The 20,088-nt window shown below is 45.8% G+C and overlaps 2 protein-coding genes across 6 annotated transcripts; one reads left to right on the forward strand and one right to left on the reverse strand.

The window, feature by feature from the left end:
- Window positions 1–1,848: 1,848 nt before the first annotated feature.
- Window positions 1,849–14,633, reverse strand: CLN3 (CLN3 lysosomal/endosomal transmembrane protein, battenin). 2 transcript variants are annotated; one of them, XM_081883561.1, is made up of 17 exons: window positions 14,496–14,633; window positions 10,550–10,740; window positions 10,348–10,433; window positions 10,154–10,238; window positions 9,202–9,304; window positions 7,734–7,793; window positions 7,564–7,643; window positions 6,803–6,888; window positions 6,367–6,439; window positions 5,509–5,652; window positions 5,262–5,392; window positions 4,897–4,946; window positions 4,327–4,395; window positions 4,150–4,205; window positions 3,927–4,020; window positions 3,040–3,180; window positions 1,849–2,571 (listed from the first exon to the last, which is right to left on the reverse strand). In XM_081883561.1, exons 3-17 carry the CDS (start codon window positions 10,394–10,396, stop codon window positions 2,452–2,454), a joined length of 1,341 nt encoding a protein of 446 aa, XP_081739687.1. In that variant the 5' UTR covers window positions 10,397–10,433; window positions 10,550–10,740; window positions 14,496–14,633; the 3' UTR covers window positions 1,849–2,451. The 2 variants fall into 2 exon arrangements, with proteins under 2 accessions (XP_081739687.1, XP_081739686.1); XM_081883560.1 differs by having other exon boundaries at window positions 10,154–10,244.
- On the forward strand, window positions 10,754–19,004 carry LOC309353944 (uncharacterized protein). Of its 4 annotated transcripts, XM_081883558.1 has the most exons (9): window positions 10,754–10,925; window positions 11,406–11,492; window positions 14,090–14,304; window positions 14,448–14,581; window positions 14,702–14,756; window positions 14,836–14,974; window positions 15,983–17,457; window positions 17,536–17,717; window positions 17,807–19,004. In XM_081883558.1, the coding sequence occupies exons 3-9, from the start codon at window positions 14,260–14,262 to the stop codon at window positions 17,868–17,870; spliced, it is 2,094 nt and encodes a 697-aa protein (XP_081739684.1). In that variant the 5' UTR covers window positions 10,754–10,925; window positions 11,406–11,492; window positions 14,090–14,259; the 3' UTR covers window positions 17,871–19,004. The 4 variants fall into 4 exon arrangements, with proteins under 4 accessions (XP_081739684.1, XP_081739682.1, XP_081739685.1 ...); XM_081883556.1 differs by having other exon boundaries at window positions 10,754–11,492; window positions 14,114–14,304; XM_081883559.1 differs by lacking the exons at window positions 10,754–10,925; window positions 11,406–11,492 and adding an exon at window positions 11,964–13,016 and having other exon boundaries at window positions 14,114–14,304.
- The last annotated feature ends 1,084 nt before the right edge of the window (window positions 19,005–20,088 follow it).

A 20,088-nucleotide genomic window follows, 5' to 3' on the forward strand; every position in this document is an offset into this window, starting at 1 on the left:
GTATTTTTTTAATACAGTTGTACCTTGGTTTTGGAACAGCTTAGTTCCTCAATGTTTTGGCTCCCAAATGCCGCAAACCCAGAAGTGACTGTTCCGGTTTGCAAACTATTTTTGGAAGCTGAATGTCTGATGGGCTTCATGCAGCCAATCAGAAGCCGGACTTTGGTTTCCAAATGTTTTGGAAGTCAAATGGACTTCCGGAACGGATTCCTTTCGATTTCCAAGGTACGACTGTATTGTAAACTGCCCTGTGCTCGGATGAAGGGTGGCATAGAAATTTAAAGCAGTTTATAAATACTTTTAATTACATAAATAACACATGCCCTCTCTGTGTATCCCCACCACACTACAGTGGTACCTCGCAAGACGAATGCCTCGCAAGACGGAAAACTCGCTAGACGAAAGGGTTTTCCGTTTTTTGAGCTGCTTCGCAAGACGAATTTCCCTATGGGCTTGCTTCGCAAGATGAAAACGTCTTGCAAGTTTGTTTCCTTTTTCTTAACACAATTAATACAGTTGTGACTTGACTTTGAGGAGCAACTCATAGAACGCAGTGTACATAGTAGCCTTTTTTGAGGTTTGTAAAGACTTTGGTGATTTTTGAAGCTTTTCCAAAACTTCTTTTGCAGCCATTTGGTAAGTTAAGCTTTTAAAACTTTTTTTGGGGGGTGGATTTTGGGTTGGGGTGTTTGGAATTCAAGGACTTGGTGTTGGGGAGGGGTTTGCAAGAATCTGGAAGCTTGTGGGTTTTTTTCCTGAATTTTTATGATTTTCTGTGACCATTGGGCCACTCTGCTGTTTTTTTTAAAAAATTCTGGATTTGAATTTCTGTGTGCTGGGTGGCTGGGGGAACAGTTGGGGAAGGGTTTGCAAGAATCTGGAAGCTTTTGGGGGTTTTTTTCTGCATTTTAATGATTTTCTGTGACCATTGGGCCACTCTGCTGTTTTTTTAAAAAAATTCTGGATTTGAATTTCTGTGTGCTGGGTGGCTGGGGGAACAGTTGGGGAGGAGTTTGCAAGAATCTGGAAGCTTGTGTTTTTTTCCCTGTATTTTTATGATTTTCTGTGACCATTGGGCCACCATTCTGGGTTTGAATTTTGAAATGCTCTTTACAGTATGTGTGACTTTAAAGAGCACTTAATAAACTCTTGTTGTACCAAATTTGGCTTTGTTTGGACTTTTTTTGACCATAGGAACGCATTAATTGATTTGCAATGCATTCCTATGGGATTTTGTGCTTCGCAAGACGAAAAATTCGCTAGACGAAAAAATTCGTGGAACGAATTAATTTCGTCTTGCGAGGCGCCACTGTACTTGTTTTGTTAGGCAGAGAAAGAGTGACTTGCACAGTGTCACCAATAAGCTTTGCACGTGAGCAGGAATTTGAACTTGCATCTCCAACATTCTTTAACTCCTACATTATTGTGGCTTTATTGTTTGTTAGCTACCCTGACGACAAAGATTAAAAACCTTACTTAAAATATGTTTCATTCTGTACAAATATGTATACGCTGGGGAAGAGATTTTAGAGCTAGAAGAGTGTCTGGGTATCCTCTAGTCCAGCTGTGCTCAGTGTGGGAATCTTACAACTTCAGCATTCCTGACAGATGGGTGTCCACCTTGTACTTAAATATTTCCAATAAAAGACACCACTACCTCCTCAGGCAGCATTTCCCACTGTCAAAAAGCTCTTCCCATTAGGAAGCTTTCTGATAATGTTCTGAACCAAAATCTGCACCCTTGCTACTTCCACTCACTACTTCTAGCCACTGTCTCAACAAATCCCCCAAACATATCAGCCCGTACCATAATTGGTATATCTTTGAAAAAGGGCAACAGAGCAATAATTGAAATATGACTGGTTTATTGATTGAGCTTGAGACAGAAATTGATCACTGTGCAAAATTATTATCCTTGCCCCTTTCTGAATTGAGCGTGCATCTCACCCTAACAATCTTCATTCCCTCCTTCCGTATTTATCTATAGTTATTAATGCACTTATGCAGCTGCACATCCCATTTCTGCAGGATCTTCTAAATATTCCTCCTCTGCTCCGCCTGCCCAACACAAGGATGTGCTGTGTGACCTATTTTATGCAACATTCACATGTTTCCCCCCTACGAACTGCAAAACATGATTTCCCATCCATCTGCGATTGTGTGCTCTGATGAAGCCCCCCCACTGCTGTGCAACGTGGGATAAAAGTAGATTCCCATTCAGGCTCAGTTAAAATAAAATGCTCTCCAAAATCAAAACAGACGAGGAAATTAATGCCAAAAGCCGACACCTCAATTCCGCGTGCCTCCTTTCTCCTCTTTTGACAGCCAGAGGAGGAGGGCATAAGCACATGCATCCCAGTGTCTTTCCCTCCTCCATACTGGGAAATATACTACTCAGAAACAAGCATGTGGCAAGTCAAGGCATCCGTTGGTCCCTCTGGGAAGTGGGCCTCAAGGGAGGCGACAGAAATGATTGTGGATAGGGATAGCAACAGCCCCTGAAAGCGAGATGCCCAATGTGTCAGCTACACAAGCAACTCCCATAGCAAACTCACGGTGCTCCGGCTTGCTCTGCATTTAGAGGGAGGAAGGAGGAGAGAGAATACACATATATATATTAGACAGTGATCCTCTGCTATGTCTTCTGAAAATGGGAGTTACTATTCCTAGTCACTGTAACCTTTCTTTTGAGCTTCCCAGGCACCTGCTTCCCTCCCCCAAGTGTCTTCTGCAACACAAAAAGGCTTTGCTGGAGCAGGGGAAGGGGAAAGAGGAAGGAGGTGTTTACACACACACACACACACACACACACACACACACACACACACACACCTCTAACTGGTTAAAAGAGGTCCACTTGCTTGTTCCTTGCTCCCTCCTAATAAGGGAAGTGGCCTCATGCTCATCTCTCTGAAGCTCTGAGTGATATGCCTTTCTCTACCCCCCTCAGTCATGTGACTGAAGTCTCACCCTCCTGGGTGCTCCATTAACATTCTTCCCCATTGGGCCACCATCTCCCCCCACCCCCGCCAAGCTCACCTTTTCACTGATGCAGTGGAAAGTGTTCACGTAACCAGCTCCTCCCAGTAATCCCTCGTAGAGTACCAGAGCGAAAACTATGTAGATGCTGGGTAGAAACATTTTGGACACAGCGACCGAGAGGAACACCATGTTCAGGCACTAGGTTGGAGAGGGGAAGAAAGAGATAGCATGTCAAGACCTTGACAAGTAGAGGAGAAAACAATAAGGCTGTTCTGTTGTGGAAAAAGGAGCGAAAGGTGGCAGTGATGGGGAATAAGCAGGACAGGAAAATATGACAAGGGTAGGAGACTTCAAAACAGGCCAAAATAAGAGACTCAGCACTGCTTTGCATACATTAGCAAGCAACACTGCCTGCTCCTTCCTGCTGCTCAGGCAGTTCTTAAAGGCTCAACAGGAGACTAGGCCAGCCTACCCAGAAGGACAATTTGCAGTGCAATAAATGTATGATCATCCTCCAAAAGGTTCACAGAAGTCTAGTTTCTCTTGCTTCTAAAGCAGGTGGGACAAACTGGTGGAGTCTCCTCCCACTGAAGCAGACCAAACACCAAGTGATTTGCATAGCCCCACCTATGAAGCAGGTGGGAGGAGTGACCCCATTCCTCCACCTCAGAAGCAAAACACAAAGGCCCAAGTTCAGTCCCTGGCATCCCCAGCTGAAAGGAGCTCAGATAGCAAGGCTTCCCTGCAGACTCTACAAAACTGGGCTAGATAGACCAAGGATGTGACTCCGTATAAGACAACCTCATTCGTTCACTGGCAGAGAAGGATCACAATACTTGGATTGCAACATCAGCATTATAACAGAAATGGGGGGATGAACATGTCTCAGAAGAGCAGAAAGGAATCATTCATGCAAGTGTCTGTTGGGGAGGGGAATGTTTTACCTGTAACACTGCAAGGAGCCATATGTGCCGAATCCGTATGCAGCTGGCGGAGGAACGAGAGACAAAGACCCCAGCCTGGTAGAGCATCTGGTACCTATAGGAGGCGAGGGAGGGGGGAATCAGGAGTTTTAGCTCCCAGCACTTTTCTAGTCTAACCTACCAACCCAAGCCATACTGAAGTTCCAAAATCCCATCTCGTCTCACCTCCCAACCTTTCACTCACCAACGATATTGTTGTGAGTGAGTAAACGGAGCTTTATGGAAGTACAGCAGTTCAAACTGAGGAAGGAGAAGACAAAAGGGGGGGGGGAAGGACCATTAATGGCGATGGATCAGAAGATTTAGCTCCACCTCCCTGGTAAAGAAGTCTCCACCCATCCCCAACTTTCACACTACTCACCAGGCCCTGGTTGATGAAATATTCAGCAAAATACACAACAGCCAAAGGAATGAGGTATTTTAAGAGACCCTAGTAACAGAGAAGGCACATGTTAGTGCATCATGAGAAGGCCATGAAACCATGAGTCAATCAGAGGTATATGGTCGCCTTGAGTAATGCAGGCTTCACAAACAGCACCCTTTACTACTGGGGTCACATTTGCACCATACATTTAAAGAACAAGGCTTCCCCCCAAAGAATCCTGGAAACGGTGGGTTGTTAAGGGTGCTGGGAAGGTGAGGGGTAAACTCACAATGAGGTCTTTTACATCTGGGATTAGTGAGAAGGGCTTCCAGATAAATTCCATGAAGAACCAAGACCTGGCCTTTGTTTAGCAATTGAATAGCATTCTCCCCGCATCCATTTTACACATTATTCACCCTGATATCCTCTAGAATAGGGACATATTTACACGCAAACTTATACTGATATGATCTGTGATATGGACACCTTTAAACATGTGCTCCGAAATATCCTACGCCCTCTCTCATATTAAAAACCAAAAAACCACATACTGAGTGTGATTCTTACCTTGACCACCTGCCCCTTTTCTTGCAGGCTGAGCTGAGGGCTTTGTGTCTCTGGAGGAAGAAAAGGACGGTTGAAACGAGACAGCATAAAACAACCTTATTGGAAGAATTGTGAAAAAATTCTGTACATAGCCAAGTGCCAAGGACATTACATGAAGAGTTACAGCAATATCTGTGAGCAACTCTCTCTTGTGCTTGGCATGAGCACAGTGCATCATCGGTAAAGAAGCTGTGACAGCATTTCTTCCCAGGGATAAAGTCTTAAGATAAACAAGGTGCATTGCGGGTATAAATACTTAACCTGTCCCTTATATGCAATAGGTGGCACCACAGGAAGGTGAACCCACCAGTAAAGGGATTGCTTACTGTTTTGAGGTGTAGCTTTATTCTCAAGGAGCGGCTGCTGAGTTGAGGAAGGAGAACGTAGAGACTTCTGTGGACGATTGCCCCAGCCGCAGCGAGGGGCCCCGGGGGGTGGAGCCAGCACAAAAGAATAACTATAGAGAAAGTGAGGAGGAAGAAGAAAATGGTCAAGGAGCCCAGGGGCCTTGAATAATCATTTAAACTTCTACTGCTATAAGCAGATACCTAATATGAACGAGTTAGTCCTCACCTGGCCTGCATGATGACCGGAACAATGGTCATGAGGAGGAGGGTGTGCTGGGGGCTCAAGCCTGCCTCTGTCAGCCCAAGGTATGAAAGCGCCCCTAGCAGGCCAGCCCCACCTGTTCCAGAAGACCAGGCAGACACCACGGCACTGAGAAGGGTGGGTAGAGAAGCAGAAAGAACATGAGTCATAATGGGGGTGATATCTGGGTACCAGAAAGCACCCCCAGACCTAGCGTCATTACCTAACTGACAAATCCTGCACAAATTTATTCTACTCACGCTTCAAACCAAATACTGGCCCAGCTGTCAATCTTGTCCCTCCCCTTATACATCAGGCCTTTCTGATTTTTATTATCATTATCGGATAGGTATGCATGTTTGTTTAGTTAAATATATATCCATCCTTCACAAAACAAAAACAAAAAAACAGGCCAACAAAGTATCTTTTTCTAAAGTTGCTGGGGTGGTACAAAGCAACTAAGCTGGGAGGTTGTAGAGCCTGTTTCTTCAGATCAAAGGCAAAACAAGGATGCTTTGAAACAGGACCTGTGGCTGTAAAAAAATGTTATATCTGCCTTCCTCTTTCAAAGCTGTTCCTTATGGCTGGCTGGAAGGAAGGAAGGAAGGCCTTGTGGGTTGGGGAACCTGTGGTTTTTCTATATGTTGTTGGACTCGGACTCCCATCAACCCAGGCAGCATGGTCAATGGTCAGGGATGATGAGAACTGTAGTCCATCAACATCTGGAGGGCCACAGGTTCCCCATCCCTAATCTAAAGAAACAGACCGCACCCATTGAGCAAGTAATGCATCCGACCCCACTACCAAATCTCCATCCTGCAGCCACTGTGTCCTTTTAGTTACCTGTCGAAGAAAGACGTGAGCGCAAGGAATGTTATTTCACCCAGGCCAGATGAAATACTGGCCAGCACGACACCTGCAGCAATTAGAAGGTGGAGAAAGACCCAGTCAATACAAAACATGCTGATGCTTCCCTCTTCTTTTCTGTTGGCCCTCACCAAGCGTGCTATTAAGAGGCAGCGATTCTAAAGCAAGGGATCATATATGCTCAAGTCACAGCTTGAAAGATATGGGTGGTGCAATATAAAACTCGTAAGCCTCATGCTCTTGCTCTCCACAATTTTGGTAAAATCGTGCCTTCGAAGCATGAGAAAGAACAGCTGCCAAGAGGCTGTAGCAATAAATAAGAAGGAGCCAGGCTCCCTGGGTCTTCCCGCAATAATTTGAGGACTGCCTGCCTGCCCCCCCTCACCCCATCTCCCGTGAAGATGCTTCTTACCTGCAAGGCTTTGGACTGTGCCTGTGGAGAAGGCCACCACCAGGAAACTGCCCCAGGCGGTGATGACGCAGATGATGACACGCAAGCTGTGAGGGGTGGGGTGAGGGAAGGGGGGGTGAGATATAAGATGGGCAAATGGATGAGGCCTGAACTAACCATAAAGCCTCTTGCCATAGCTGTCAACCTTCCCTTTCTTTGTGGGAAATTCCCTTGTTCCAGCGCCGTTTCCCGCTGCTTCCCACAGCTATCCCGGATTGTTAGATATCCTGTAGACTGTCCCTGGGACAGGTGAGGCTGCTGATCCCTTATTTTTGAGGCTGCTGATCCCTTATTTTCAAATCTGAAAGTTGACAGCTATGCCTCTTGCCCATATGTCACATACAAAGACAACCCCCTTGTGACTACCAGGGCTGTTTATACCCGATACCTTTAAAGCACATTCATAGCTCATTCTTTCTTCAAATAATTCTGGGCTCTGTGGTTTGACCCTCATAGTTACAATTCCCAGCAACTCTTGGCTTGGATATTACTTCACAATAACAAGGCAAGATATTTTTCTGCATACATTAACAGAAAGGCCGCAAGTACATAATGTAATTTAACACCTTATCTTTTCCATGGATTATACGATTTTGTTCCAAATACACTTTGCCAAATTGTATGTCCATCGCACATGCAAATAAGTTCCCATTTCCGTCTTGCGTTACGAGGGAATTTGGTATCGACCCAGACAACGCTTCCAGCGATCTGAGCCAACTCACCCATATGGGAGCAAGTGGATACAAAAAGGTGCGCTGAATTTGATGAGAAGGGTAGGCAGAATGTCAGCCAACAGCACAGCCTATAGGGGGCAGCAAAGAGATGGGAGTGAGCCAGTAGGTGGTGCCACACTCAAACCTGCCCCTGTCATCTCCCCGTACCCGACACTTACCCCGGTGGAGATGGCATTGCAGTCGTAACGAGAAGCGTTTGCAGGAACGCTGGGGGGAGTCTGAGGGAGCAATTGGGTACAAGAGGTTTAATGTAGGAGAGAATAATTTCATCAGCCATCATTTCACCATCTGTTTTCCAATATTTTCCTCATTCCACTTATTCAATCGGGCATTCCATGGACTCAAGACCCACTTTGGGGTTCCATACTAGGGTCACAATCCCAATCAGGGCTGCAGTATGAGGGGAGGCAGGGTTTAATCCATGGATGGGAACCTATGGCCTTCCAGATGCTATTGGACTCCAACTCCCAGCAGCCCCAGACACCATGGTCACTGGAGGGTCACAGGTTCCTCAACCCAGCTTTAACCCTTCTCTCCCTTGCCATTTTCTTGATTTTTGGAATAGGGGCAAATATCAGCTGGGGGGGTGGAATGGGGAGAGGGGGGAAAGATTAGGGGGCCCCTGGAGCTGCTTTTTGCAAAGAAAGATACATGACCAATCTGAAGTCTGAAGGATTCAAAAAATGCAGTTAGAAGTCATGTCTAGTTTGACCTTTGCAGATTTTCAGACACTTTTTATTATGCTTTTAGTCCAACTTTCCATCAATGGGTAGAGACAGTGTAACATGGTTTTACCCTCCCCCCAACATTTATCTCCACAGCAACTCTGGGAGGTAGGTTAGGCTGACTAACTCCAGATCACCCAGTGAGCTTCATGGCTGTGTGGAAATTTGAACCCAGATCTCCCTGGTCCTATTCTAAACACTAAACAGTACAATATTAGCACCACTAAATGGCATTGTCAAACATACTGCTCATATTTATGACCAATATCAGCAACCAGCATGGCTGTTTTGTATAGGGCTCCCTGGTCATGTTGCAAGGCCCAGGTGGAGAGTGCCATTACGTACTGCTGCCATCTTAGTTAGCACTGGGTCATGTCACAATCTTCTCGATTAGTGCATGTGCTCACTAGCAGCGTAAGGGCATGCCAATGCCTTCTTTGCCACATACAATATCTGAATGGCTCTGTATTTTCCCCACTTACTAGTCCACTAATTTACAGAGCAAATCTGTTTGCAGTCAGATCCAACGCTCTGACATGTTTGCCTTCACATTTGCCTGAAATTTCCCCTCTGCTTAGAGTAGTTTGATCTTAAGAGGCCTTTCAAATATCCAAAGGCCCTGGCTAATCAAGTGCTAGAGCCAGCCTTAGTGGAGTACCAACATCCAAATAATCCTTTTTCATCTTTCGTACACACATGTGATGCACCCTCTGCCACAGTCCACAGTCCTGTGCATGTAAAGGCTCTAATGCACCACATCTGGCATACAGATGTTTTTCTCTTCATCTCTCTCATCCAGGCTCAGATACTTTCTCTCACTTTCTCCTGCACCGAGTACAATCTGTTTCTTGCTCTGTTTTATACACAAACACTCAAGTACTCCTCTCCTTTGAATACTCACTGGTTCAGTCCCATTGCCTGCTGGCACCTTCTGATGGCTGAGAATATCATGGGCAGCACTCAGCATTACCACATAGGCAAAGTTGTTGCAGAGTCCCAGCAACCTGTGGAGGGGAAAGCAGGCAAGTCAGAGCACCCAAAAATGCAAGACAGGAGAGTCAGGGTTATCATATCATTTCTTTAATTTCTATTCTGCCTTTTTTCCAGGCCAGAGTTCAAGGGGGCATATATAAGGTTCCCTGCTCCCAAGCAGCCTCCCATCCAGATTCAGTTCTGCCTAGCTTCAGCAAGGTTGCTGCATCGTGCCTTTAGACCATGGGTAGGCAAACTAAGGCCCGGGGCCCAGATCCAGCCCAATCGCCTTCTAAATCCGGCCCGTGGATGGTCCAAGAATCAGCATGTTTTTACATGATTATAATGTGTCCTTTTATTTAAAATGCATCTCTAGGTTATTTGTGGGGCATAGGAATTTGTTCATTCCCCCCAAAAAAAAATAGTCTGGCCCCCCCAACAAGGTCTGAGGGACAGTGGACCGGCCCCCTGCTGAAAATTTTTGCTGACCCCTGCTTTCGACTATAGTCCCTTTTGAAAGCCCAGAATGGCATCCCCACACCCTCAGTTCCCTAGGGGGGTGTGTGTGAGAGAGTTCATACAAATCCGGCTACATCAAGCCCCACACAGCCCTCCAGTATGTTGCAATATGCTCAGATGTGGAGGATGCAACAAGGAAAGAGATCAAAAGAAAAGGAAATCTGATCTGTTTAGTGTCAACAGAGCATACAGCAAAATGCACCAACGCATAGAAAGAGAAACCTGAGTTTAATCGAGCTGTCATTGTTCAAGAAATAACGCCACAAAGAAGCTGCTTTAAATAAAATAAGAAAGGAGGTTCTGCTTTTGTTCATGCTGCGTAGCCTAGAAAAACTGTGGAAATAAAGCAAAGGCTGCCTCACCAGAAGCCCACGTTGTTCCTCCACTGGCTACAGGCATCCAGGGTGGTCTCAGGCTCGGCAGAGGGTGAGGCATCTTCATCTTCCCCTGTTTCTTGAGGGGGTGGAAGAGAAGCAGTCAGAGAAGAAAACGGGGGGTGCGGATGGGGGTGTTGAATGGGGAGGGGGGGTGAGAGATGGGAGCAAAGAAGACTCACCTTCAGAATCACTCGGGATGTGATGCCACAGACTCCCAGCAGGTCCCATGGCAGGCAGGGCAGAATGGGGCAGTGGGGGCGACTAGCTATAACAAAAATGGGGGGGCATAGATAAAAACAGAAACCATAGCTGCCCTAGAAACTTCTTAACTACACTGAGATTTCCTCTCCCTCTTGCACACACCAGTCTCTCTTTCTGTACCTTTAAGAAATCGGAGCCTTAGACCATCACCGCGTAGCTTTAGGCCATCACCGCCCCTCTCTGTATATCTAGGCGTAACAGACCCAAGAAGCTTCCTCTTAAGCGGCTGTCATGTGAAGCTGAAGTTGCCGCCTGACTTTGCTTCCGGGTTTGATGTCATTTCCTGCTCCCAGTGCCCTCACTTGTGTGCCCTGCCGATAAAGACATCCATTAACGCAAGCACACGCTGGCAAACAAGCCGGTGTAATGAAGCTAGATTTGCCCTCAATATACATGGCTGCTTTACAACAACAATCTCCTCTCCCGGGAGAGCGTGATTGTCAGAAATTTATTGCAATAACGCTATTCACCGGGCAAATGAGTATGAACAGGTTCGGTAATGATCTCTTTCAGCTTCTGCCTTCTGGAAGAAGGTACAGGTTATAAAGACTAGGACTAGCCGCCTGAGAAACAGTTTTTATCCAAATGCGATTTTGGTTTTAAACGCAGTGTAAAGTAGTCTCTGTGGGAGTATATTGTATTTAATTAGGGGGTATCAGAGTTTTAAGGGAGTTAACCAGGCTGGAATAGTTGGGATAGCAGGCTTGTTGGTTTTAAAATGCCTGATGTAGATTTTTTTCAATTTCGTTATTCTGTATGGGACAACGACAATAAAGATTATCGTATTGTATCGTTTCGTTATCATTTTAAATTAGGCATTCTACACGAGCTCTGTTAAAAGCATGCATGTTTTTAATGGAGTGACCAATTGCGGAGTTTTGCCATGTATTTTATTTTGAAACATTTGCATCCCTCTATCCTGACCATTCAAAACACTCGAATTACAGTAGAATGTATATATTTAAAATTATAGTAGAAACCATAGCACCAGAGAAAAATCACAAAGTAAACCGGAAACAAAACAGACTCCTTAGTACCTTCCAGAACAGAAACATTTAAAAAAGTAAGTAAAAGCATGGGGGCCAGTCATCCCAAGTAGGGTTGCCAACTTTGTTCTGACAAAATACAGGACAGGATGGCAGGCGGGCAGGCAGGGGGAGTTGGGGAAATTTTGTTTTTAATCTGGTGCTGAAATTACTTCAGAACAATCTATTACAATATATTGCAGCCAAACCTGTTCGCCCCTCTGGAATTTGTCACATACACATGAATTTATAAATCTGTCTGTGCTTTGCTACCCTGAGCTTAAATACATGACCTTTCATACACATGCAATTCATGCAGACCAGGGCAAAAAATAAATAAATAGGGGGGCATATTCTGATGAGGGGATGAGCTTTGCTCCACATGGTAAATTTCTGAAAGAGAGAAAATATATTAGGCGGCGGGGGGTGGGGGGTAGAATCAAGCCTTGTAGGAAGCTACTTGTCCCCTACAATGTTCAGAATTGGGGTTTCTGGGCTATACCTGTTGCTCTCTGAGGGACAGCACAGTATTCCCAGGCTGCAGCTCTGTGGATCTCTGTACCACCCATATTTTTCCAGACCAACTGCAAAGGAAGTCCCACTTTTTAGTTTAGATGCTGGAATCCTTCCTGCATTCCTAAAGAAAATGGCCCTTTGCAAGTTGTTTAAAGATTCTGGATTGAAGAAATCTTTTCTCGAAGGATCTTTATATTGTACAAACCAACAATGAGTTTGATTTTAAGGACGCCGTTTACAGAGCTTCCTTGATCTGTGACCTCTCTCTCTGCACTCAGGCCAGAGGAAATAGATGTTATTCTTAACTGGTTCCTCTCAGGAAACACAACCCTGCAGAAGATATATGCAAGCGATTTGGAGCTGTAACTATTAGTACTCTTCAGGCATTCTAGGCTGCACACCCACCGTACATTTAAAGCACATGACTCCCCCAAATAATTCTTGGAACTGTAGTTTACCCCTCACCAAGCTACAGTTCCCAGCACCCTTAGCAAACTACAATTCCCTGGATTCTTTGGAGAAAGTCGTGTGCATTAAAAGTGTGCTGTGTGTATGTAGCCCAAGCTTCACACAATGTCCAGCTGTGGAGGCAGAGCATAGCCATTGTGGCTAGTAGCCTTTGATAGCCTTATCCTGCATTTTGAAACATGGAATCATAGAACTGGAAGGGACCCAAGGGTCATCTAGTCCAACCCCCTGCAATACAGGAATCTCAGCTAAAGCATCCATGACAGATGGCCATCCAGCCTCTGCTTAAAAACCTCCAAAGAAGGAGAGTATACCACCGCCCTAGGGGAGACAGCTCTTACTGTCAGAGTTTTTCTGCCTGTTTAGTCAGAATCTCCTTTCTTGAAACTTGAAGTCATTGGTTCGAGTCCTACCCTCCAGAGCAGGAGAAAAGAAGCTTGCTCTGTCTTCCATGTGACATCCCTTAAGATATTTGAAGATGGCTATCATATTTCCTCTCAGTCTCTTCTTTTCCATTTATTTGTCTAATCCTATGTTGGAGCCATATTTCTGAGGAAATAACCGAAGGTCACTTCCAGGTGAGCTATTTATGGAGCATTCATCCCGATCTGTTTGCACAAAGACCGAGCATTCGCTCCGATTCCTTTGGAGGGAGATTATACAGTGTTGCATCAAGCAAGTTTTAATCCCACACTTTTGAGTGCATTTCCCCACCACCTTCCTTTTTGATTGGCGGAGCGGATGAGCTTCTTGAGAAAGAGCGTTAGCTCAACTTTAATCACGCAACCTGAATTTGCCGGTATGGGATTAAATCCCACCTGCAAAACAGCAACAGTCTGGAAGCTGCCTGATTTCCCATTCATTTCTTTCTTACCTAGAAATGTAGATGCCTCGCCTGGGGCTGCATACACACCATACATTTAAAGCACGCACACACATACACACCCCACATCTCCTGGGAACTGTAGCTTGCTGAGGACTGTAGCTCTGCGAGGATAAAGCTACAGCTTTAAATGTACGGTGTGCGTGCAGGCCTATCGAATTTGGCTGCTATGGCCTTGGATCATTTTGTCATCATTTGGGAACTGATTTGTTAATGCTCCTTTGGATGGTTGGTTTCTCTCTCTCTCTCTCTCTCTCTCTCTCTCTCTCTCTCTCTCTCTCTCCTCTCTCTCCAAACCTTCTGAATTTTTATGATTTTAACATCTTTTTCTGGTCTTTTTAAGGGTCTTTTTTCTGGGATGGGAAGGCATGATCGTAATGGTCTAATAAACAGATGAAAGAATAAATAGCAGCCTTACTAGTAATCGTGTTAATGGCCCGCTAATCTCTGCTCTATTTTGTAATTAATCAGAACCCCACCCTGAAATTTGCTGTGGGTTGTTCCACAAGTTGGGAAAGAACCTGGGTGTGTTTTGGTCGAAGTTCATTGCACAGGGTTCAGGTCAAGTTGCCACTAAATTGTCAAGATAGAGAGCGAATCTTTCTCATTTTTAGAAGGGTTGATATGTGGGTGAAAGTAAAAAAGGGAGGGTTAATGAACAAGATGGACTGAATTTTCCAACTATGGTTCTGCATTCCCCTGAGTTGGAGGCTGATTTAGTCGGCATTTGACACTGACTGTCTCTCAAGGCTTCTTCTTTCCATCAAGTTTGTGGTGTGCTGCTTTTAACAGTTGTGCAAAGCCAGAACGGACTGTGGCAATGAGTTGCAAAGGGGAGGAGGAGGATGTGGTCAGAAGCTTTGAAGGCGGCGTTACTTCCCTCCCTGGGGAGAAAGGAGAAGCTGCTGTACCTCCTCTCCACCTGACCCAGATGTCCGATGGAGCACCTTCAACGGCTGCTGGGGACCCTGCAACGGGCTCTGGTAAAGAAACCCCCTTTTGTCGTCAGCCAAGCTGGGGTGGGCTTCAGGGCCCATGACTTACGTAGAGGGAGGTGGGTGCGTCTGCTTGCTTGCTCAACAGACCGTCTGCATTCAGTGTCTCCCTTGCTCCACCCCATCTTCAGGATTATGTTTCGTCCTTCACCACTTACCTGCTTGGAGATGAAACTTACCCAGGAGCAGAAGAGTCAGGAAACAGAAGGGATAGGAGCAGCCGTGGCAGCAGCCATGACGGGGAAGTGGAGACAGCACACTCTGGGTAATGAAGCCGCTGGTTGAGGTGGGAGTGGGGGAGCTATTTATGCTTGGAGCTTTCTACCTCTTGAGTGGAAGGGTCTCCACAGCAGCTGGATTCACCCTTTCCCCCTCTTCCCTGCAGGGACATTCCTCCAAGGAGACATCTGGAGGTCTTTGAAGGTTCGCTCACCGCAGAGGTAGGTGCTGGAAAAGAGGAGGCGGGGAAAGAGTCATTTAAGCTCCGCCTCTCCTTCACCATGGTCCTTCCTTTTTCAGATAACCCCAGCCAACCAGGAAATCCAGGCAGCATCAGAAGCAGCAGATCACGATGCTCAGGCAACAGAGTCTGTTCACAAACCTTCCAAATTCCCCAACAGATCAGAGGGACAGGAAAAGGCTGAGGAAAAGCTCTCAGGTGATGGAAAATTCTAGAATGTGCCAAAGTCACACTGTGGAGGGCATTTCTAGGAGTCTTGGGCTGCTATCTGGTTTGTTTTAGCTTGGAGTCTGCGTCCTAAACATAAATGTGTAGGAAGCGATTGTGGTTACTCAGTCTTGAGGATAAAACCCTTTCTGCATATGAGCAGAGAAACCTCCATCTTTGCCACTGACACATTCCTGGGCTAATTTGTGCCATTTGAATAAGGTTCCAGAAATGGGACTACTGACCCATGGCTCATCCTGGAAAGAGAAATCAATATATTTATATTGGGTACTGTGCATGCACTGATGTTTCTCTGCTATTGTTTTTATTGATAGTGACACTGAACGTTCAATGGTACTGTATAACTTCAGGGTTTTTGGTGCTTTGTTACTGGGGATGATGTTTTATTCTGAGATCTTCCACTATTATTATTATTATTATTATTATTATTATTATTATTATTATTATTTGTTAACCTTGTTGCAGTTTACAAGAAAGTATGATAATAAAAATATTTTACAATAAGAAAACATCCTTAATTTCAGGGTGGAACAATAATATAGGAATGTATATATTTGTGGGGAGAAACCAATATCTTTAGGTTCTGGGGTGCTCAAATGCAGAGCTGAAGAGACCAAAATCTGTGTCACCACAATATGAGATTCATAGTGTGGGACCCAGGAAAGAACCACTTCAGTAGTAACTCCTAGTATTTGCAACTCCATCATAACTGAGCTGTGTGTCAGGCAGTTAGTTAAGACTCCTCTTTTCTGGTGGGTGTTTAGAGGAGGAGAGACCTGAATGCTATTAGCAATTGTGATTCAGTGATAACTGCTACGTGTTTTTGAAAGATCCTGGTTCATCAGTTGTATGCATTTTTATCTATTTGCTTTGTTGTAAGCTGCCCTGTGGCTTGTGCAAAGGGAGCTATATAATTCAAATACATAATCCAAATACATAAATACTGTAAATGTGACCCTCCTAATTTCTCCCCCACAGAGTCCTCTCAATTCCCAGCTGATGCTCCAAAGTCAAGCCCCACAGCAGCTGTGATCAGCAGCATCAAACAGAAAGATGTGGAGGGACCAACTGCTACTGAGGAACTCCATCAGTGGGAGCTAGAAGGAACCAGCTGGATAGGAGGAGTTCAGCAGCAGGGGGCGCTAGAGGAAGAGGCAGATACAGAACAGCATCAGCATGGGGAAGCAGAGAAGCCCAAAGGCAAACAGCCGGAGCAACAAGGACAGGGAGAAGAGACTTCAGAGGAGAGGGAGGAAAAACAAGTGGGAGCTGTGTGGTATGACAGGATCCAGCAAACTGCACCAGATTGGGCACCATCTGTGGGAGAAGAGCAGAGAGGGCTGGAGGGGATGGTGAGGGCTGTGGGGTTTCAGCTCAGTGCGGGGGTGGAGGAGGAGGTCAAGATGGTGGAGGGACAACAGCTAGAGGCTGAGAGACAACAGGAAAACGAAGCAGAGATAGAAAAGGACCTGCTGGAGGAAACAAATATGGTGGTTGCAAAGGAAGGAATTCCACAAACAGTGCCAGGCAGGGCAGAGACTGAAGGAGACCAGGAGGAGATGCTCAGAGGAGAAGCTGAAGCTGGCAGAAGCCATCTGTGGGAGCCAAAGGAGGAAGTAGAAGGCACAAGAGAGACTGATTGTGGTCAGGAAAAGGAACTGGGAGAAACTTTATGGTATGCAGGGTTTCAGGAAAGGGTACCAGATTGGCCACAGTTTGTGGAGGTACAACAGCGAGGGCTGGAGGAGGCAACCAAGATGGCAGAAGATGAGCAGCTGGAGGTCGAGCAGGAACACAAAGAACATGCAGAGGCAGAAAGGCAGGAGGGAGAGACATGGGCTGTGGGATTTCACCCCAGGGGGCTGGAGAAGGAGGAAGAAGAGGTCAAGATGGCAAATGGTCAACAGCTGGAGGTCAAGCAGGAACAGGAAGAAGAACCAGAGGTGGAAGAGGACCTGCAGGAGGAGTTAGATATAGCCAAAGAAGAAGAAATTCAGCAAACAATGCTGGGCACTGCAGAAACTGAGGGAGGGCAGGAGGAGGAGCTAGACGAGGAAGAAGAGGCAAGGAGATGCCACCAGTGGGAGCCAAGGGAAACTGCTGTGACTTTGGAAGAGCAGGATGGGGAGCCAAAGGGAATAGCAGAGAACAGGGGTGGTCAGTGGGAAGAAGTGGCAGGGGCAGAAGAGACAGAAGGGGCCCAGCAGAGGGAGGTAGAGGAACCTGTGAGAAAGGAGGCAGCAGAAGAAGTGGAACTTACAGGAGAAGAATGGCTGGAGGAGAGTGACCAGGAGGGCAAATCAGAGAGGCCGGCAGAAGCTAGTGGTCTTCTTGACAAAGAGGTGCTGGAAGCAGCAGGAGTCCAGACAAAGCAAACGGAAGAGATGGACAGCAGCCGGCAGCAAGAACCCATGGTGTGCACTTCCTCCATCGCTGGGACGTTCCCAGTTAAGGTAAGCAAAACTAAAATAAAAATGGAGCATGATGGGAGTCAGGACTCTGGAGTTAACCAATCCACTTCTCCTGTGCAGGTCGCGGCCCTGGACACAAGTCACCAAATGGAGCGGGTGCTGCTTCGCCGCAAGAGCTCTATCCGGCGGGCGCCTAGCACAAAGAGACAGCCAGTGGAGACCCAGCCAGAGACGATAAGCGTAGCTGAGGAGGTTCCAGCTCAACCACAAACACCGCGCAGGCAGAACCCAAGGCTTTCTGGGTAAATATGAATATCCTATCACTACCACCCCAGGAGTTAACCTCGGAGTTCTGCCTCACTCTGCCCATTCATTCTCTTTGTCTCCCCAGGTTTGGGCCTATGCACCCCAACATGATGGCTGAACTTCAGACCCGCCTGCGCAAGCCCCAGTGACCCAAGGGCTGATTTCTGCATTATATTTGAGCTTTCACGGGACGTAAAAGCCGCCTCTGGAAATCTAGGGGCATTTTAACACTCATTTCCATGTTAATTGCTTTTGGGGCAGGGGATATCCATTTGCAACCCTGTTAATGCAGAAAATTGTGGGAGATGAGTGATGAAATTGGGGGTATTTTACTGGCATACAGTTCTCTCGTGCCATTTTCATGCGTGAATCATGGGGGGACAGAAGTGCGCAGGTGCGGAAAGGGTGGGGAAGCAGCCACATGTCCAATGACATTTGTTGTTGTATCACACCGCACCCGCTGGTGTGAAAAAGAATTAGTGCAGCATGCCAGCGTATTGATCGGAAAGCTACAACAGGTACAGCAGTGTGAAAGCGACGTTAGAAAACAGGGCAGGAGCGCTAGTGTTATAATCAGGAAAACCACCACAAAATTCTCATGTCTGAACGCACCCCTGTGATTGGTAAGGCATAGGGTGTGTGTGTTGGGGGAGCAAGACTAGAAAATGGGGCTAATGATACTGGTTGCCATTCATATCAATGGCTCCTTCTGCATTAGAGCCTTGTAGTGCTGCTGAGGCACTGCTTTTCCACAATCATCTGGAAGTGGAATTAACCCTCCACGTAATACTTCATATAGCTCTTTCCTCCCTAAAAATGCCTTCCTGCTCAATCCATTCAGACAGGGATAGCCAACGTGGTGCCCTCCAGATGTCAATGGATAACATATCCCGTCCCCCTTGACCACTTGCTATGTTGGCTGGGTCAGATCGCATTTGTAATCCAATAGCATGCAGTGGACATCACTGGCTACCCCTGTAACAGTATCTACATCAGAAGCTCTATTGAGGGTGCCACAACTTTCAAATGTGAGAGAGCCTTTTCAATGGTTGTGTCCTCCCGACTTTTTTTAAAAAAATTGTAACTAAGTGAAGAGGATGTTTTTCTTTCCGGCTTTTTAACAGCTTTAATTCATTTAACTAAATTTAGTTAATGTAGTTCATTTATTCACGTTTAATTGTTATTTCTACTTTTGTTTTTAGTTGCTATTTTCACCATCAGATGTGCAGTTTCTGGCTAGTTTAAAATGTCAAAATGTTGGTATTAAAAATTGTTTAATTGCACTGTCCTTTGCCGTGTTTCAAAAGCTTCTGTTGAGAGGTAGACAAGAAATCTTTCAAATGAATCAATAAATTCATATCGGTGTTTCCCATACTGTTTCACAGGGAGCTTATAGGCAGGCGAGCTAAAACGACTGGCCTGCTGCTGCCAGTCTTCCATTGCAACATGCAGCTACTGGAGAGTTTGGTAGTGTACATTGTTCACCTAAGGCAACAGTGAGATACATTAGCCAGGCCAGTACTAGTCAGGAACGGTGCGTGCTCCCTAGAAAATACCCAGAATCCTCTGTAACAAGCAGTTACACTCACTCCAGTTCTCTGAGCAGTGAGAAGTTCTGGGGGTTTGATTTCCTTTGGAAAGAGGTCACTAGAGTGACTTATTGATGCTTTGTGTTCATTTACACACACACACACACACACACACACACACACAAATTTAAGCCAGAGTTCACAGGGCGGTCCACAATATAAAAATACAAAATGAAAATACACAGTTTAATCTCGCCAAAAGATAGGCAGATGCTCCCACATCAGAGCTCTGCCAGAAAACCACAATTTTAAGCCATTGTTTGTTGATGACTTATGTATGTTGGGTTGTTTTAACTATGGCTTGGTGTTATGTGCAAACCTAGCACCCTTTCTTAACCATGGCTGCTTACTCATTACCATCTTAAAATCCAGCTAGGTTCTTCTTTCCCCCCAATTTGGATTAAAGCTGGCTGGGGGGGGGATGCATCAAAATGCAATATTTCATTAAAAACAACAGGGTAGACACAGAAAATATATGGATTGTGGCTAACATTGTGCGTAGACTGCTTCCCAAAATAGCAGTGGGAGTGTAGTGGATGCCGAGGGAACAGCAATGTACACAGCCCATGTTTGTTTTGGCTATCCCACCCCTGATGCTCATTAAGCACCAAACAAAAGAAGATGAAAAACTAAACTGGAGAAACAAGCCATGGTTTGTTTGACTGTTGGACAATTAATGGTTTGTGGTTTGTCAGAACAAACCATGGCTTGCCATTACAGGCAAACCAGCCAGTCTCTGGTTCAGACTGCTATAAGTCCTTTGCACACAGATACCTAG

The sequence above is a fragment of the Podarcis melisellensis genome, assembly GCF_964234715.1.
Source record: "Podarcis melisellensis genome assembly, chromosome: 13".
NCBI classification, from domain to species: Eukaryota; Metazoa; Chordata; class Lepidosauria; order Squamata; family Lacertidae; genus Podarcis; species Podarcis melisellensis.